The 14,487-nt window shown below is 45.4% G+C and overlaps 1 protein-coding gene across 1 annotated transcript in view; it reads left to right on the top strand.

Moving 5' to 3' along the window:
• Positions 1-4,542: 4,542 nt before the first annotated feature.
• The window catches only part of LOC137468101 (heat shock factor protein 1-like), a gene marked incomplete at both ends in the record, with an annotated part of 28,668 nt that continues 18,723 nt past the window's right edge, over positions 4,543-14,487 (top strand). Inside the window, 2 exons of the mRNA XM_068179462.1 lie at positions 4,543-4,622; positions 7,117-7,210. Of these exons, the coding sequence (XP_068035563.1) occupies positions 4,543-4,622; positions 7,117-7,210 (174 nt within the window). The remainder of the gene's footprint in view (positions 4,623-7,116; positions 7,211-14,487) is intronic.

Below are 14,487 nucleotides of genomic sequence, written 5' to 3' on the forward strand. Positions count from 1 at the left end.
CCCAGTTTTTCCCCATTTTTCCCAGTTCTTCCCCATTTTTTCCATTCTTCCCATTTTTCCCAGATTTTCCCAATTTTCTTGCCCAAATCTCTTCTCCCCAAGTTTTTCCCAGTTTTCCCCCCCAATTTTCCCAGTTTTTTCCCCCCGATTTTTCCCAGTTTTCCCCATTTTTTCCCTTCCCAAATCTCTTCCCCCCAAGTTTTCCCCCGATTTTTCCCCTTGTCCCAATTTTTTCCCAGTTTTTTCCCGTTTTTCCCAGTTTCTCCCTTTCCCCATTTCTTTCCCTCGAGTTTTTCCCAGTTTTTCCCCCCACTTTTTCCCATTTTCCCCAGTTTTTCTCAGTTTTTCCCCAGTTTTTTCCCAGTTATTCCCAGTTTCCTCTCCCCAGTTTTTCCCATTTTTTCCCTGTTTTTCCCCATTTTTTCCATTTTCCCAGGTTTTTTCCCCATTTCTCCCAGTTTTCCCCCTCAGGTTTCCCCATTTTTTCCCAGTTCTTCCCCATTTTTTTCCATTTTTTTCCCATTTTTCCCTGTTTTTTCCCCATTTTTTTCCATTCTTCCCAAGTTTTTTCCCATTTCTCCCAGCTTTCCCCACTCAGATTTCCCCATTTTTTTTCCCTGTTTTTCCCCATTTTTTCCCATTTTTCCCTGTTTTTCCCCATTTTTTTCCATTTTTTCCCATTTTTCCAGGTTTTTTCCCCATTTCTCCCAGTTTTCCCCCTCAGGTTTTCCCATTTGTTTCCCGTTTTCCCCATTTTTCCCCATTTTTTTCCATTTTTCCCATTTTTTCCCAGGTTTTTCCCCATTTCTCCCAGTATTCCCGCTCAGGTTTTCCCATTTTTTCCCAGTTTTCCCCCATTTTTTTCCCATTTTTTTCCCTGTTTTTTCCATTTTTTTTCCATTTTTTCCCATTTTTCCCAAGTTTTTCCCCATTTCTCCCAGTTTTTTCCCCTCAGGTTTTCCCATTTGTTCCATTTTTTCCCATTTTTTCCCAGTTCTTCCCCATTTTTTCCCATTTTTTCCTGTTTTTCCCCATTTTTTCCATTCTTCCCATTTTTCCCAGGTTTTTCCCCATTTCTCCCAGTTTCCCGCCCCAGGTTTCCCATTTTCCCATTTTTCCCAGTTTTCCCCATTTTTTCCCATTTTTCCCTGTTTTTCCCCATTTTTTCATTTTTTCCATTTTTCCAGGTTTTTCTCCCCCATTTCTCCCAGTTTTCCTGCTCAGGTTTTCCCGTTTTTTTTTCCCAGTTTTTCCCAATTTTTTTCCCATTTTTCCCTGTTTTTCCCCATTTTTTCCATTTTTTTTCCCATTTTCCCAGGTTTTTCCCCATTTCTCCCCAATTTTCCCCCTCAGGTTTTCCAATTTTTTCCCCTGTTTTTCCCATTTTTTTCCATTTTTTTTCCTTCTTTTCTTTTTTTCCTTCTTTCTTTTCCCCTTTTTCCCAGGTTTTTCCCCATTTCTCCCAGTTTTCCCCCTCAGATTTCCCCTTTTTTTCCCTGTTTTTCCCCATTTTTTCCCTGTTTTTCCCCATTTTTCCCAGTTCTTCCCCATTTTTTCCATTCTTCCCATTTTTCCCAGATTTTCCCCAATTTTCTTGCCCAAATCTCTTCTCCCCAAGTTTTTCCCAGTTTCCCCCCCAATTTTCCCAGTTTTTCCCCCGATTTTTCCCAGTTTTCTCCATTTTTTCCCTTCCCAAATCTCTTCCCCCCAAGTTTTCCCCCGATTTTTTCCCCTTGTCCCAATTTTTCCCAGTTTTTTTCCCAGTTTTTTCCCAGTTTTCCCTTCCCCATTTCTTTCCCTCAAGTTTTTCCCAGTTTTTCCCCCCACTTTTTCCCATTTTTCCCAGTTTTTTCTCAGTTTTTCCCAGTTTTTTCCCAGTTATTCCCAGTTTCCTCTCCCCAGTTTTTCCCCATTTTTTCCCTGTTTTTCCCCATTTTTTTCCCAGTTTTCCCATTTTTTCCCTGTTTTTTCCCCATTTTTTTCCATTCTTCCCAACTTTTTTCCCATTTCTCCCCAGTTTTCCCCCTCAGATTTCCCCATTTTTTCCCAGTTCTTCCCCATTTTTCCCCATTTTTTTCCATTTTTTCCCTATTTTTCCCAGGTTTTTCCCCATTTCTCCCAGTTTTCCCCCTCAGGTTTTCCCATTTTTTTCCCAGTTCTTGCCCATTTTTCCCATTTTTCCCAGGTTTTTCCCCATTTTTCCCAGTTCTTCCCCATTTTTCCCCATTTTTCCAGTTCTTCCCCATTTTTTCCCATTTTTTCCTGTTTTTTCCCCATTTTTTTCCATTTTTCCATTTTTCCCAGGTTTTCTCCCCATTTCTCCCAGTTTTCCCCCTCAGGTTTTCCCATTTGTTCCCAGTTTTCCCCATTTTTTCCCATTTTTTTCCCATTTTTTTTCCCATTTTTCCCCAGGTTTTTTCCCCCATTTCTCCCCAGTTTTCCCCCTCAGATTTCCCCTTTTTTTCCCTGTTTTTCCCCATTTTTTCCCTGTTTTTCCCCATTTTTCCCAGTTCTTCCCCATTTTTTCCATTCTTCCCATTTTTTCCCAGATTTTCCCAATTTTCTTGCCCAAATCTCTTCTCCCCAAGTTTATCCCAGTTTTCCCCCCCCCAATTTTCCCAGTTTTCCCCCGATTTTTCCCAGTTTTCCCCATTTTTCCCTTCCCAAATCTCTTCCCCCCAAGTTTTCCCCCGATTTTTTCCCCTTGTCCCAATTTTTTCCCAGTTTTTTTCCCGTTTTCTTTCCCAGTTTTCCCTTTCCCCATTTCTTTCCCTCGAGTTTTTCCCAGTTTTTCCCCCCCACTTTTTCCCATTTTCCCAGTTTTTCTCAGTTTTTCCCCCAGTTTTTTCCCAGTTATTCCCAGTTTCCTCTCTCCAGTTTTCCCATTTTTTTTCCCTGTTTTTCCCCATTTTTTTCCATTTTTCCCAGGTTTTTCCCCATTTCTCCCAGTTTTCCCCCTCAGATTTCCCCATTTTTTCCCTGTTTTTCCCCATTTTTCCCATTTTTTTCCCTGTTTTTTCCCATTTTTTTCCATTTTTTTCCCATTTTTTCCTTGTTTTTTTCCCCCATTTCTCCCAGTTTTCCCCCTCAGGTTTTCCCATTTTTTCCATTTTTCCCAGTTTTTCCCCCCCCCATTTTTTCCATTTTCCCCATTTTTCCCAGGTTTTTTCCCCATTTCTCCCAGTTTTCCCGCTCAGATTTCCCCATTTTTTCCCTGTTTTTCCCCATTTTTCCCAGTTCTTCCCCATTTTTTCCCATTTTTTTTCCTGTTTTTCCCCATTTTTTTCCATTTTTTTTCCCATTTTTCCCAGGTTTTTCCCCATTTCTCCCAGTTTCCCCCCCCCAGGTTTTCCCATTTTCCCATTTTTTCCCATTTTTTTCCCATTTTTTCCATTTTTCTCCCAATTTTTCCAGGTTTTTTCCCCATTTCTCCCAGTTTTCCCCGCTCAGGTTTTCCCATTTTCTTCCCTGTTTTTCCCCATTTTTTCCCATTTTTTCCCAGTTCTTCCCCATTTTTTTCCCATTTTTTCCTGTTTTTCCCCATTTTTTTTCCATTTTTCCCATTTCTCCCAGTTTCCCCCCCCAGTTTTCCCCTATTTTTTTTCCCATTTTTTTTCCCTGTTTTTCCCCGTTTTTTTCCATTTTTTTCCCATTTTTTCCTTGTTTTTTCCCCATTTCTCCCAGTTTTCCCCCCTCAGGTTTTCCCATTTATTCCCTGGTTTTCCCCATTTTTTTCCCCATTTTTCCCCATTTTTTCCCCATTTTCCCCCATTTTTTCCATTTTTTCCCATTTTTCCCAGGTTTTTTTCCCCATTTCTCCCCAGTTTTCCCCGCTCAGATTTCCCCATTTTTCCCTGTTTTTCCCATTTTTTTCCCATTTTTCCCTGTTTTTCCCCATTTTTCCAGTTCTTCTCCCCATTTTTCTTCCCATTTTCCCAGGTTTTTTCCTATTTTTCCCAGGTTTTTTTCCCATTTTTCCCATTTTTCTCCCTCAGGTTTTCCCATTTTTTTCCATTTTTTTTCCATTTTTCCCAGGTTTTTCCCCATTTCTCCCAGTTTTCCCGCTCAGATTTCCCCATTTTTTCCCTGTTTTTCCCCATTTTTTCCCAGTTCTTCCCCATTTTTCCCATTTTTCCTAGGTTTTTCCCATTTTTCCCAGGTTTTTCCCCATTTCTCCCTGTTTTCCCCCTCAGGTTTTCCCATTTATTCCCTGTTTTTCCCCATTTTTTCCCCATTTTTTTCCATTTTTTCCATTTTTTCCCCATTTTTCCCAGGTTTTTCCCCATTTCTCCCAGTTTTCCCGCTCAGATTTCCCCATTTTTCCCTGTTTTTCCCCATTTTTTCCCAGTTCTTCCCCATTTTTCCCATTTTCCCCAGGTTTTTCCCCATTTCTCCCAGTTCCCCCCCTCATTTTTTCCCAGTTTCCCCCCGAGTTCTCCCAGTTTTTCCCAGTTTTTTCCCCCAGTTTTTCCCCCCGAATTTTCCCCGCTTTTCCCTCGTTTTCCCCAGTCTTTTTTTCCCGGTTTTTCCTGACTCCTTTTCCCTCTTTTCTCTCGGCAGCTGATCCAGTTCCTGATCTCCCTGGTGCAATCCAACCGGATCCTGGGCGTCAAGCGGAAAATGTGAGAGAAATTCCCAAAATCCCACGGAAATTCGGGGTCGAATCCCAAAAAATCCCCGGGAAGGGGCCGGGCTGGGATTTGGGATAAAGGGAATTCCTGGAATTCCTTGAATTTCCATTTCTCCTGGGGAAACGGGAGCTGCCGGCATTCCCGAATGTCCGGAAATCCCGGAATTGCGGGGCCAGGAGGGACTGGGCTGGGATTTTGGGATCTTCCCATTCCAGGATATTCCAGGGATGGAGCAGCCCCTGGAATTCTCTGGGAATTGCATCCCAAAATCCCACAAATCCATTCCCAGCCAACCCCCTCTCTCCTGGAAAAATCCCTGGAAAAACCTTGGAAAAACCTGGGAGAATCCCTAAAGAAACCCAGCGAAAACCTCTGGAAAAAGCCTGAAAAACTCTGGAAAAACCCTGGAAAAATCCTAAAAAACCCTGGAAAAATCCTAAAAAACCCTGGAAAAACCTCTGGAAAAATCCCTGGAAAAATCCTAAAAAACCCTGCAAAAACCTCTGGAAAAAACCCTGGAAAAATCCTAAAAAAACCCTGGAAAAATCCCTGGAAAAATCCCAAGAAACCCTGGAAAAACCTCTGGGAAAACCCCTGGAAAAATCCAGGGAAAATCCAAGAAAAACCTTGGAAAACCTCTGGAAAAAAAAACCTGGAAAAATCCTGCAAAACCCCTGGAAAAATCCTTGAAAAACCTCTAGAAAAACCCTGGAAAAACCCTAAAATACTCCTGGAAAAACCCCTGGAAAAATCCAGGAAAAACCCTGGAAAAACCCCTGGAAAAATCCTGGAAAAACCCCTGGAAAAATCCTGGAAAAACCCCTGGAAAAATCCAGGAAAAACCCTGGAAAAACCCCTGGAATTCCCAAAATTTTCCCGCCCATTCCCAATCCTGGCTCCCTCCTCCCTGGGAAAATCCAGGAAATCTCCCAGGAAAAATTCCCAAATTTCCTGGGGGTAATTCCCGAATTCCCAGGGCCCATTCCCAAATTTCCAGGAGAATTCCCGAATTCCCAGGGCCCATTCCCAGATTTCCAGGGGATAAATCCCGAATTTCCGGGGGTAATTCCCAAATTTCCAGGGCAATTCCCAAATTCCCAGGGCCCATTCCCAGATTTCCAGGGCAATTCCCAAATTCCCAGGGCCCATTCCCAGATTTCCAGGGGATAAATCCCGAATTTCCGGGGGTAATTCCCAAATTTCCAGGAGAATTCTCAAATTTCCAGGAGAATTCTCAAATTTCCAGAATTCCCAGATTTCCAGGGGAAAATTCCTGAATTTCCAGGGCAATTCCCAGCTTTCCAGAGCCCATTCCCAAATTTCCAGGGCAATTCCCAAATTTCCAGGAGAATTCCCAGATTCCCAGGGCCCATTCCCGAATTTCCAGGGGATAAATCCCGAATTTCCGGGGTAATTCCCAGATTTCCAGAGCCCATTCCCAAATTTCCAGGAGAATTCCCAAGTTTTCAGGGGATAATTCCTGAATTTCCGAGGTAATTCCCAAATTCCCAGGGCCCATTCCCAGATTTCCAGGGGATAAATCCCAAATTTCCGGGGGTAATTCCCAGATTTCCAGGAGAATTCCCAGATTTCCAGGGGATAATTCCTGAATTTCCAGGGCAATTCCCAGATTTCCAGAGCCCATTCCCAAATTTCCAGGGCAATTCCCAAATTTCCAGGGGATAATTCCTGAATTTCCAGGGTCATTCCCAAATTTCCGGGGTAATTCCCAAATTTCTGGGGTAATTCCCAAATTTCCAGGAGAATTCCCAAATTTCCAGGGGATAATTCCCAAATTTCCTGAGCCCATTCCCAGATTTCCCGGGCAATTACCTAATTTCCCAGATGTGATTCCCAGATTTCCAGGAGAATTCCCAGATTTCCAGGGGAATAAATCTCGAATTTCCAGGGTAATTCCCAAATTTCCAGAGCCCATTCCCAAATTTCCAGGGCAATTCCCAAGTTTTCAGGAGAATTCCCAAATTTCCATGAGAATTCCCAGATTTCCTGAGCCTATTCCAAATTTCCAGGAGTAATTCCCAAATTTCCGAGGTAATTCCCAAATGTCTGGGGTAATTCCCAAATTTCCAGGGCAATTCCCAAATTTCCGGGGTAATTCCCAAATTTCCAGAGCCCATTCCCAAATTTCCAGGAGAATTCCCAAATTTCCGGGGTAATTCCATAATTTCCTGGGTAATTCCCAAATGTCTGGGGTAATTCCCAGATTTCCAGGGGTAATTCCCAAATTTCCGGGGTAATTCCCAAATTTCCAGAGCCCATTCCCAAATTTCCAGAGCCCATTCCCAAATTTCCAGGAGAATTCCCAAATTTCCGTGGTAATTCCCAAATTTCCGGGGTAATTCCCAGATTTCCAGGGGAATTCCCGAGTTTTCCCCGGGAAATGTCGGCTGGCACCGGGGGGATCCCGGAGCCGACGCCGGAGCCGACGCCGGAGTTTTTCCGGGTGTTTTTTTGGGAATTGCAGCCCCCTGATGCTGAACGACGGCGGCTCCGCACATTCCATGCCCAAGTACAGCCGGCCGTATTCCCTGGAGCACTGCGGGAATTCCGCCTTCTCCGTGAGCGCGATCCCGAAAAAAACGGGAATGGGATTGGGAAAAATGGGACTGGATGGGATTGGGAGAAATGGGATCGATTTGGATTGATTGGGATTGGGATTGATTGGGATTGATTGGGATTGGGATTGATTGGGTTTTATTGGGATTTATTGGGAATTCCCTGGAGCACTGCGGGAATTCCGCCTTCTCCGTGAGCACGATCCCAAAAAAACGGGAATGGGATTGGGAAAAATGGGATTGGATGGATTAGGAAAAATGGGATTGGATGGGATTGGGAAAAATGGGATCGATTGGGATTAGGATTGGGATTTATTGGGAATTCCCTGGAGCACTGCGGGAATTCCGCCTTCTCCGTGAGCACGATCCCGAAAAAACGGGATTTATTGGGATTGGGAAAAATGGGATTGGATGGGATTGGGAAAAATGGGATTGGATGGGATTGGGAAAAATGGGATCGATTGGGTTTTATTGGGATTGATTAGGGTTTATTGGGATTGATTGGGATTGGGGTTTATTGGGATCGATTGGGGTTTATTGGGATTGATTGGGATTGATTGGGATTGGGATTGATTGGGAATTCCCTGGAGCACTGCGGGAATTCCGCCTTCTCCGTGAGCGCGATCCCGAAAAAACGGGAATGGGATTGGGAAAAATGGGATTGGATGGGATTGGGAAAAACGGGATTGGATGGGATTGGGAAAAACGGGATTGGATGGGATTGGGAAAAATGGGATTGGATGGGATTGGGAAAAATGGGATCGATTTGGATTGATTGGGATTGGGATTGATTGGGGTTTATTGGGATCGATTGGGATTGGGATTGATTGGGAATTCCCTGGAGCACTGCGGGAATTCCGCCTTCTCCGTGAGCGCGATCCCGAAAAAACGGGAATGGGATTGGGAAAAATGGGATTGGATGGGATTGGGAAAAACGGGATTGGATGGGATTGGGAAAAACGGGATTGGATGGGATTGGGAAAAATGGGATTGGATGGGATTGGGAAAAATGGGATCGATTTGGATTGATTGGGATTGGGATTGATTGGGGTTTATTGGGATTGATTGGGATTGGGATTTATTGGATTGATTGGGATTTGTTGGGGTTTATTAGGATTGATTAGGGTTGATTGGGATTGGGATCAATTGGGATTGATTGGGGTTTATTGGGATTTATTGGAATTCCCTGGAGCACTGCGGGAATTCCGCCTTCTCCGTGAGCACGATCCCGAAAAACGGGATTGATTGGGATTGGGAAAAACGGGATTGGATGGGATTTATTGGGATCAATTGGAATTTATTGGGATTGATTGGGAATTCCCTGGAGCACTGCGGGAATTCTGCCTTCTCCGTGAGCGCAATCCCGAAAAAACGGGAATGGGATTGGGAAAAATGGGATTTATTGGGATTGATTGGGATTGGGTTTTATTGGGATTGATTGGGGTTTATTGGGATTGATTGGGGTTTATTGGGATTGATTGGGAATTCCCTGGAGCACTGAGGGAATTCCGCCTTCTCTGTGAGCACGATCCCGAAAAACGGGAATGGGATTGGGAAAAATGGGATTGGAAGGATTTATTGGGATCGATTGGGATTTATTGGGATTGATTGGGATTGGGATTGATTGGGGTTGATTGGGATTGATTGGGATTGGGATTGATTGGGAATTCCCTGGAGCACTGCGGGAATTCCGCCTTCTCCGTGAGCACGATCCCGAAAAATGGGAATGGGATTGGGAAAAATGGGATTGGATGGGATTGATTGGGATCAATTGGGATTGGGATTGATTGGGAATTCCCTGGAGCACTGCGGGAATTCCGCCTTCTCCGGGAGTGCGATCCCAAAAAACGGGATTGATTGGGATTTATTGGGATTGGGAAAAATGGGATCGATTGGGGTTTATTGGGATTGATTGGGATTAGGATTGGAATCGATTGGGATTGATTGGGAATTCCCTGGAGCACTGCGGGAATTCCGCCTTCTCCGTGAGCGCCATCCTGAAAAAACGGGATTGATTGGGATTGGGAAAAATGGGATTGGATGGGATTGGGAAAAATGGGATTGGATGGGATTGGGAGAAATGGATCGATTTGGATTGATTGGGATTGGGATTGATTGGGGTTTATTGGGATCGATTGGGATTGGGATTGATTGGGAATTCCCTGGAGCACTGCGGGAATTCCGCCTTCTCCGTGAGCGCGATCCCGAAAAAACGGGAATGGGATTGGGAAAAATGGGATTGGATGGGATTGGGAAAAACGGGATTGGATGGGATTGGGAAAAACGGGATTGGATGGGATTGGGAAAAAATGGGATTGGATGGGATTGGGAAAAATGGGATCGATTTGGATTGATTGGGATTGGGATTGATTGGGGTTTATTGGGATTGATTGGGATTGGGATTTATTGGGATTGATTGGGATTTGTTGGGGTTTATTAGGATTGATTAGGGTTGATTGGGATTGGGATCAATTGGGATTGATTGGGGTTTATTGGGATTTATTGGGAATTCCCTGGAGCACTGCGGGAATTCCGCCTTCTCCGTGAGCACGATCCCGAAAAAACGGGATTGATTGGGATTGGGAAAAACGGGATTGGATGGGATTTATTGGGATCAATTGGAATTTATTGGGATTGATTGGGAATTCCCTGGAGCACTGCGGGAATTCTGCCTTCTCCGTGAGCGCAATCCCGAAAAACGGGAATGGGATTGGGAAAAATGGGATTTATTGGGATTGATTGGGATTGGGTTTTATTGGGATTGATTGGGGTTTATTGGGATTGATTGGGGTTTATTGGGATTGATTGGGAATTCCCCTGGAGCACTGCGGGAATTCCGCCTTCTCTGTGAGCACGATCCCGAAAAACGGGAATGGGATTGGGAAAAATGGGATTGGAAGGGATTTATTGGGATCGATTGGGATTTATTGGGATTGATTGGGATTGGGATTGATTGGGGTTGATTGGGATTGATTGGGATTGGGATTGATTGGGAATTCCCTGGAGCACTGCGGGAATTCCGCCTTCTCCGTGAGCACGATCCCGAAAAATGGGAATGGGATTGGGAAAAATGGGATTGGATGGGATTGATTGGGATCAATTGGGATTGGGATTGATTGGGAATTCCCTGGAGCACTGCGGGAATTCCGCCTTCTCCGGGAGTGCGATCCCAAAAAACGGGATTGATTGGGATTTATTGGGATTGGGAAAAATGGGATCGATTGGGGTTTATTGGGATTGATTGGGATTAGGATTGGAATCGATTGGGATTGATTGGGAATTCCCTGGAGCACTGCGGGAATTCCGCCTTCTCCGTGAGCGCCATCCTGAAAAAACGGGATTGATTGGGATTGGGAAAAATGGGATTGGATGGGATTGGGAAAAATGGGATTGGATGGGATTGGGAGAAATGGGATCGATTTGGATTGATTGGGATTGGGATTGATTGGGGTTTATTGGGATTTATTGGGGTTTATTGGGATCGATTGGGGTTTATTGGGATTGGGATTGATTGGGAATTCCCTGGAGCACTGCGGGAATTCCGCCTTCTCCGTGAGCGCAATCCCGAAAAATGGGAATGGGATTGGGAAAAATGGGATTGGATGGGATTGGGAAAAACGGGATTGGATGGGATTTATTGGGATCAATTGGGATTTATTTGGATTGGGAAAAATGGGATTTATTGGGATTGATTGGGATTGGGATCGATTGGGATTGATTGGGATTGGGAAAAATGGGATCAATTGGGATTCATTGGGATTGATTGGGAATTCCCTGGAGCACTGCAGGAATTCCGCCTTCTCCGTGAGCACGATCCCGAAAAACGGATTGGGATTGGGAAAAATGGGATTGGATGGGATTGGGAAAAATGGGATAGGATGGGATTTATTGGGATCAATTGGATTTATTGGGATTGATTGGGAATTCCCTGGAGCACTGCGGGAATTCCGCCTTCTCCGTGAGCGCCATCCCGAAAAAACGGGAATGGGATTGGGAAAAATGGGATTGGATGGGATTGGGAAAAATGGGATTGGATGGGATTGGGAAAAATGGGATCGATTGGGATTAGGATTGGGATTGATTGGGAATTCCCTGGAGCACTGCGGGAATTCCGCCTTCTCCGTGAGCACGATCCCGAAAAAACGGGAATGGGATTGGGAAAAATGGGATCGATTGGGTTTTATTGGGATTGATTAGGGTTTATTGGGATTGATTGGGATTGATTGGGGTTTATTGGGATCAATTGGGGTTTATTGGGATTGATTGGCATTGGGATTGATTGGGAATTCCCTGGAGCACTGCGGGAATTCCGCCTTCTCCGTGAGCACGATCCCGAAAAAAACGGGAATGGGATTGGGAAAAATGGGATTGGATGGGATTGGGAAAAAACGGGATTGGATGGGATTTATTGGGATCAATTGAGATTTATTGGGATTGGGAAAAATGGGATCGATTGGGATTCATTGGGATTGATTGGAATTCCCTGGAGCACTGCGGGAATTCCGCCTTCTCCGTGAGCACGATCCCGAAAAAACGGGATTTATTGGGATTGGGAAAAATGGGATTGGATGGGATTGGGAAAAATGGGATTGGATGGGATTTATTGGGATCAATTGAGATTTATTGGGATTGGGAAAAATGGGATCGATTGGGATTCATTGGGATTGATTGGGAATTCCCTGGAGCACTGCGGGAATTCCGCCTTCTCCGTGAGCACGATCCCGAAAAACGGGATTGATTGGGATTGATTGGGGTTTATTGGGATTGATTGGGATTGATTGGGAATTATTGGGATTAGGATTGGGATTGATTGGGAATTCCCTGGAGCACTGCGGGAATTCTGCCTTCTCCGTGAGCACGATCCCGAAAAACGGATTGATTGGGATTGGGAAAAATGGGATTGGATGGGATTGGGAGAAATGGGATCGATTTGGATTGATTGGGATTGGGATTGATTGGGTTTTATTGGGATTGATTGGGATTGGGATTTATTGGGATTGATTGGGATTTGTTGGGGTTTATTAGGATTGATTAGGGTTGATTGGGATTGGGATCAATTGGGATTGATTGGGGTTTATTGGGATTTATTGGGAATTCCCTGGAGCACTGCGGGAATTCCGCCTTCTCCGTGAGCGCCATCCCGAAAAACGGGAATGGGATTGGGATTTATTTGGATTCATTGGGATTTATTTGGATTAGGATTGGGATTGATTGGGGTTTATTGGGATTGGGATTGATTGGGATTTATTGGGAATTCCCTGGAGCAGTGCGGGAATTCCGCCTTCTCCATGAGCGCCTTCCCGAAAAACGGGAATGGGATTGGGAAAAATGGGATTGATTGGGATTGATTGGGGTTTATTGGAATTGGGATTGATTGGGAATTCCCTGGAGCAGTGCGGGAATTCCGCCTTCTCCGTGAGCGCCATCCCGAAAAACGGGATTGGTTGGGATTGGGAAAAATGGGATTGATTGGGATTGATTGGGATTGGGAAAAATGGGATAGGATGGGATTGGGAGAAATGGGATCGATTTGGATTGATTGGGATTGGGATCGATTGGGGTTTATTGGGATTGAGATTGATTGGGAATTCCCTGGAGCACTGCGGGAATTCCGCCTTCTCCGTGAGCTTGATCCCGAAAAATGGGAATGGGATTGGGAAAAATGGGATTGGATGGGATTGATTGGGATTGGGATTGATTGGGATTGGGGTTTATTGGGATTGATTGGGATTGATTGGGGTTTATCAGAATGGGATTTGTGGGAATGGATTTTTGGGAATGGGATTTAACGGAATGGGATCTGTGGGAAAAGGGGATTTGTGGGAATGGGATTTGTGGGAAAAGGGATTTCTGGGAATGGGATTTGTGGGCATGGGATTTATCGGAATGGGATTTCTGGGAGTGGGATTTGTGGGAATGGGATGAGGAGCTGTGGGATAAAGGGATGAGGGATGGGATTTATTGGGATTTATCGGAATGGGATTTGTGGGAAAAGGGATTTGTGGGAATGGGATCTGTGGGAATGGGATTTTTGGGAATGGGGATGGGATTTGTGGGAATGGGGATGGAATTTATTGGGATTTATCGGAATGGGATTTGTGGGAAAAGGGATTTGTGGGAAAAGGGATTTGTGGGAATGGGATTTATCGGAATGGGATTTCTGGGAATGGGATTTCTGGGAATGGATTTATCGGAATGGGATTTCTGGGAATGGGATTTGTGGGAATGGGATTTCTGGGAATGGGATGAGGAGCTGTGGGATGAAGGGATGAGGGATGGGATTTTTTGGGATTGGGGTTTGTAAAACTGGGAATGGGGATGGGATTTGTGGGAATGGGATCTGTGGGATTGGGATTTGTGGGAATGGGATCTGTGGGAATGGGATTTCTGGGAATGGGACCAGGGACGGGATTCATGGGAATGGGGTGGGAGCTGGGATTTGTGGGATTTTATCCGCTCAAAATTTCGGGATTCCCCCCCTCCTTTGGGCCCTGCTTTTCCCAGGAACTTTTGGTCCCATCCCTGCTTTTCCTTCTGGAATTCCGGCCTCTCATCCCGGCTTTTCCCGGGATTTCTGGGCTCTCATCCCTGCTTTCCCCAAGAATTTTGTGCTCCCGTGTCCCTGCTTTTCCTGGGAATTCCGGGCTCCTGTCCCGGCTTTTCCTGGGAATTTTTGGTCCCATCCCTGCTTTTCCTGGGAATTTTTGGTCCCATCCCTGCTTTTCCTGGGATTCTGGTGCCATTCCCAGTGTTCCCGGTGTTCCCGTCCCTGCTTTTCCTGGGATTTTGGTGCCATTCCCGGTGTTCCCGGTGTTCCCGTCCCTGCTTTTCCTGGGATTTTGGTGCCATTCCCGGTGTTCCCGGTGTTCCCGTCCTTGCTTTTCCCTCTGGAATTTCCATGCCATTCCTGGTGCCATTCCCAGCATTCCCGGCGCCGTTCCCGGTGCCGTTCCCGGTGCCATTCCCAGCATTCCCAGTGCCATTCCGGGTGTTATTCCCAGTGTTCCTGGTGCCGTTCCCGGTGCCATTCTTGGTGCCATTCCCGGTGTTCCTGGTGCTTCCTGTTCCTGCTTTTCCTGAGATTCCGGTGTCATTCCCGGTGTTATTCCTAGTGCCATTCCCAATGTTCCCGGCACCGTTCCCCATGCCATTCTCGGTGCCATTCCTGGTGCCATTCCCGGTGTTCCCGATGCCATTCCCAACGCCGTTCCCAGTGCCATTCCCGGTGTTCCCAGTGCCATTCCTGACGCCATTCCCATGCCGTTCCCCGCGTTCCCGGT

The sequence above is a fragment of the Anomalospiza imberbis genome, unplaced genomic scaffold (genome assembly GCF_031753505.1).
Source record: "Anomalospiza imberbis isolate Cuckoo-Finch-1a 21T00152 unplaced genomic scaffold, ASM3175350v1 scaffold_996, whole genome shotgun sequence".
Classification (NCBI taxonomy): Eukaryota; Metazoa; Chordata; class Aves; order Passeriformes; family Viduidae; genus Anomalospiza; species Anomalospiza imberbis.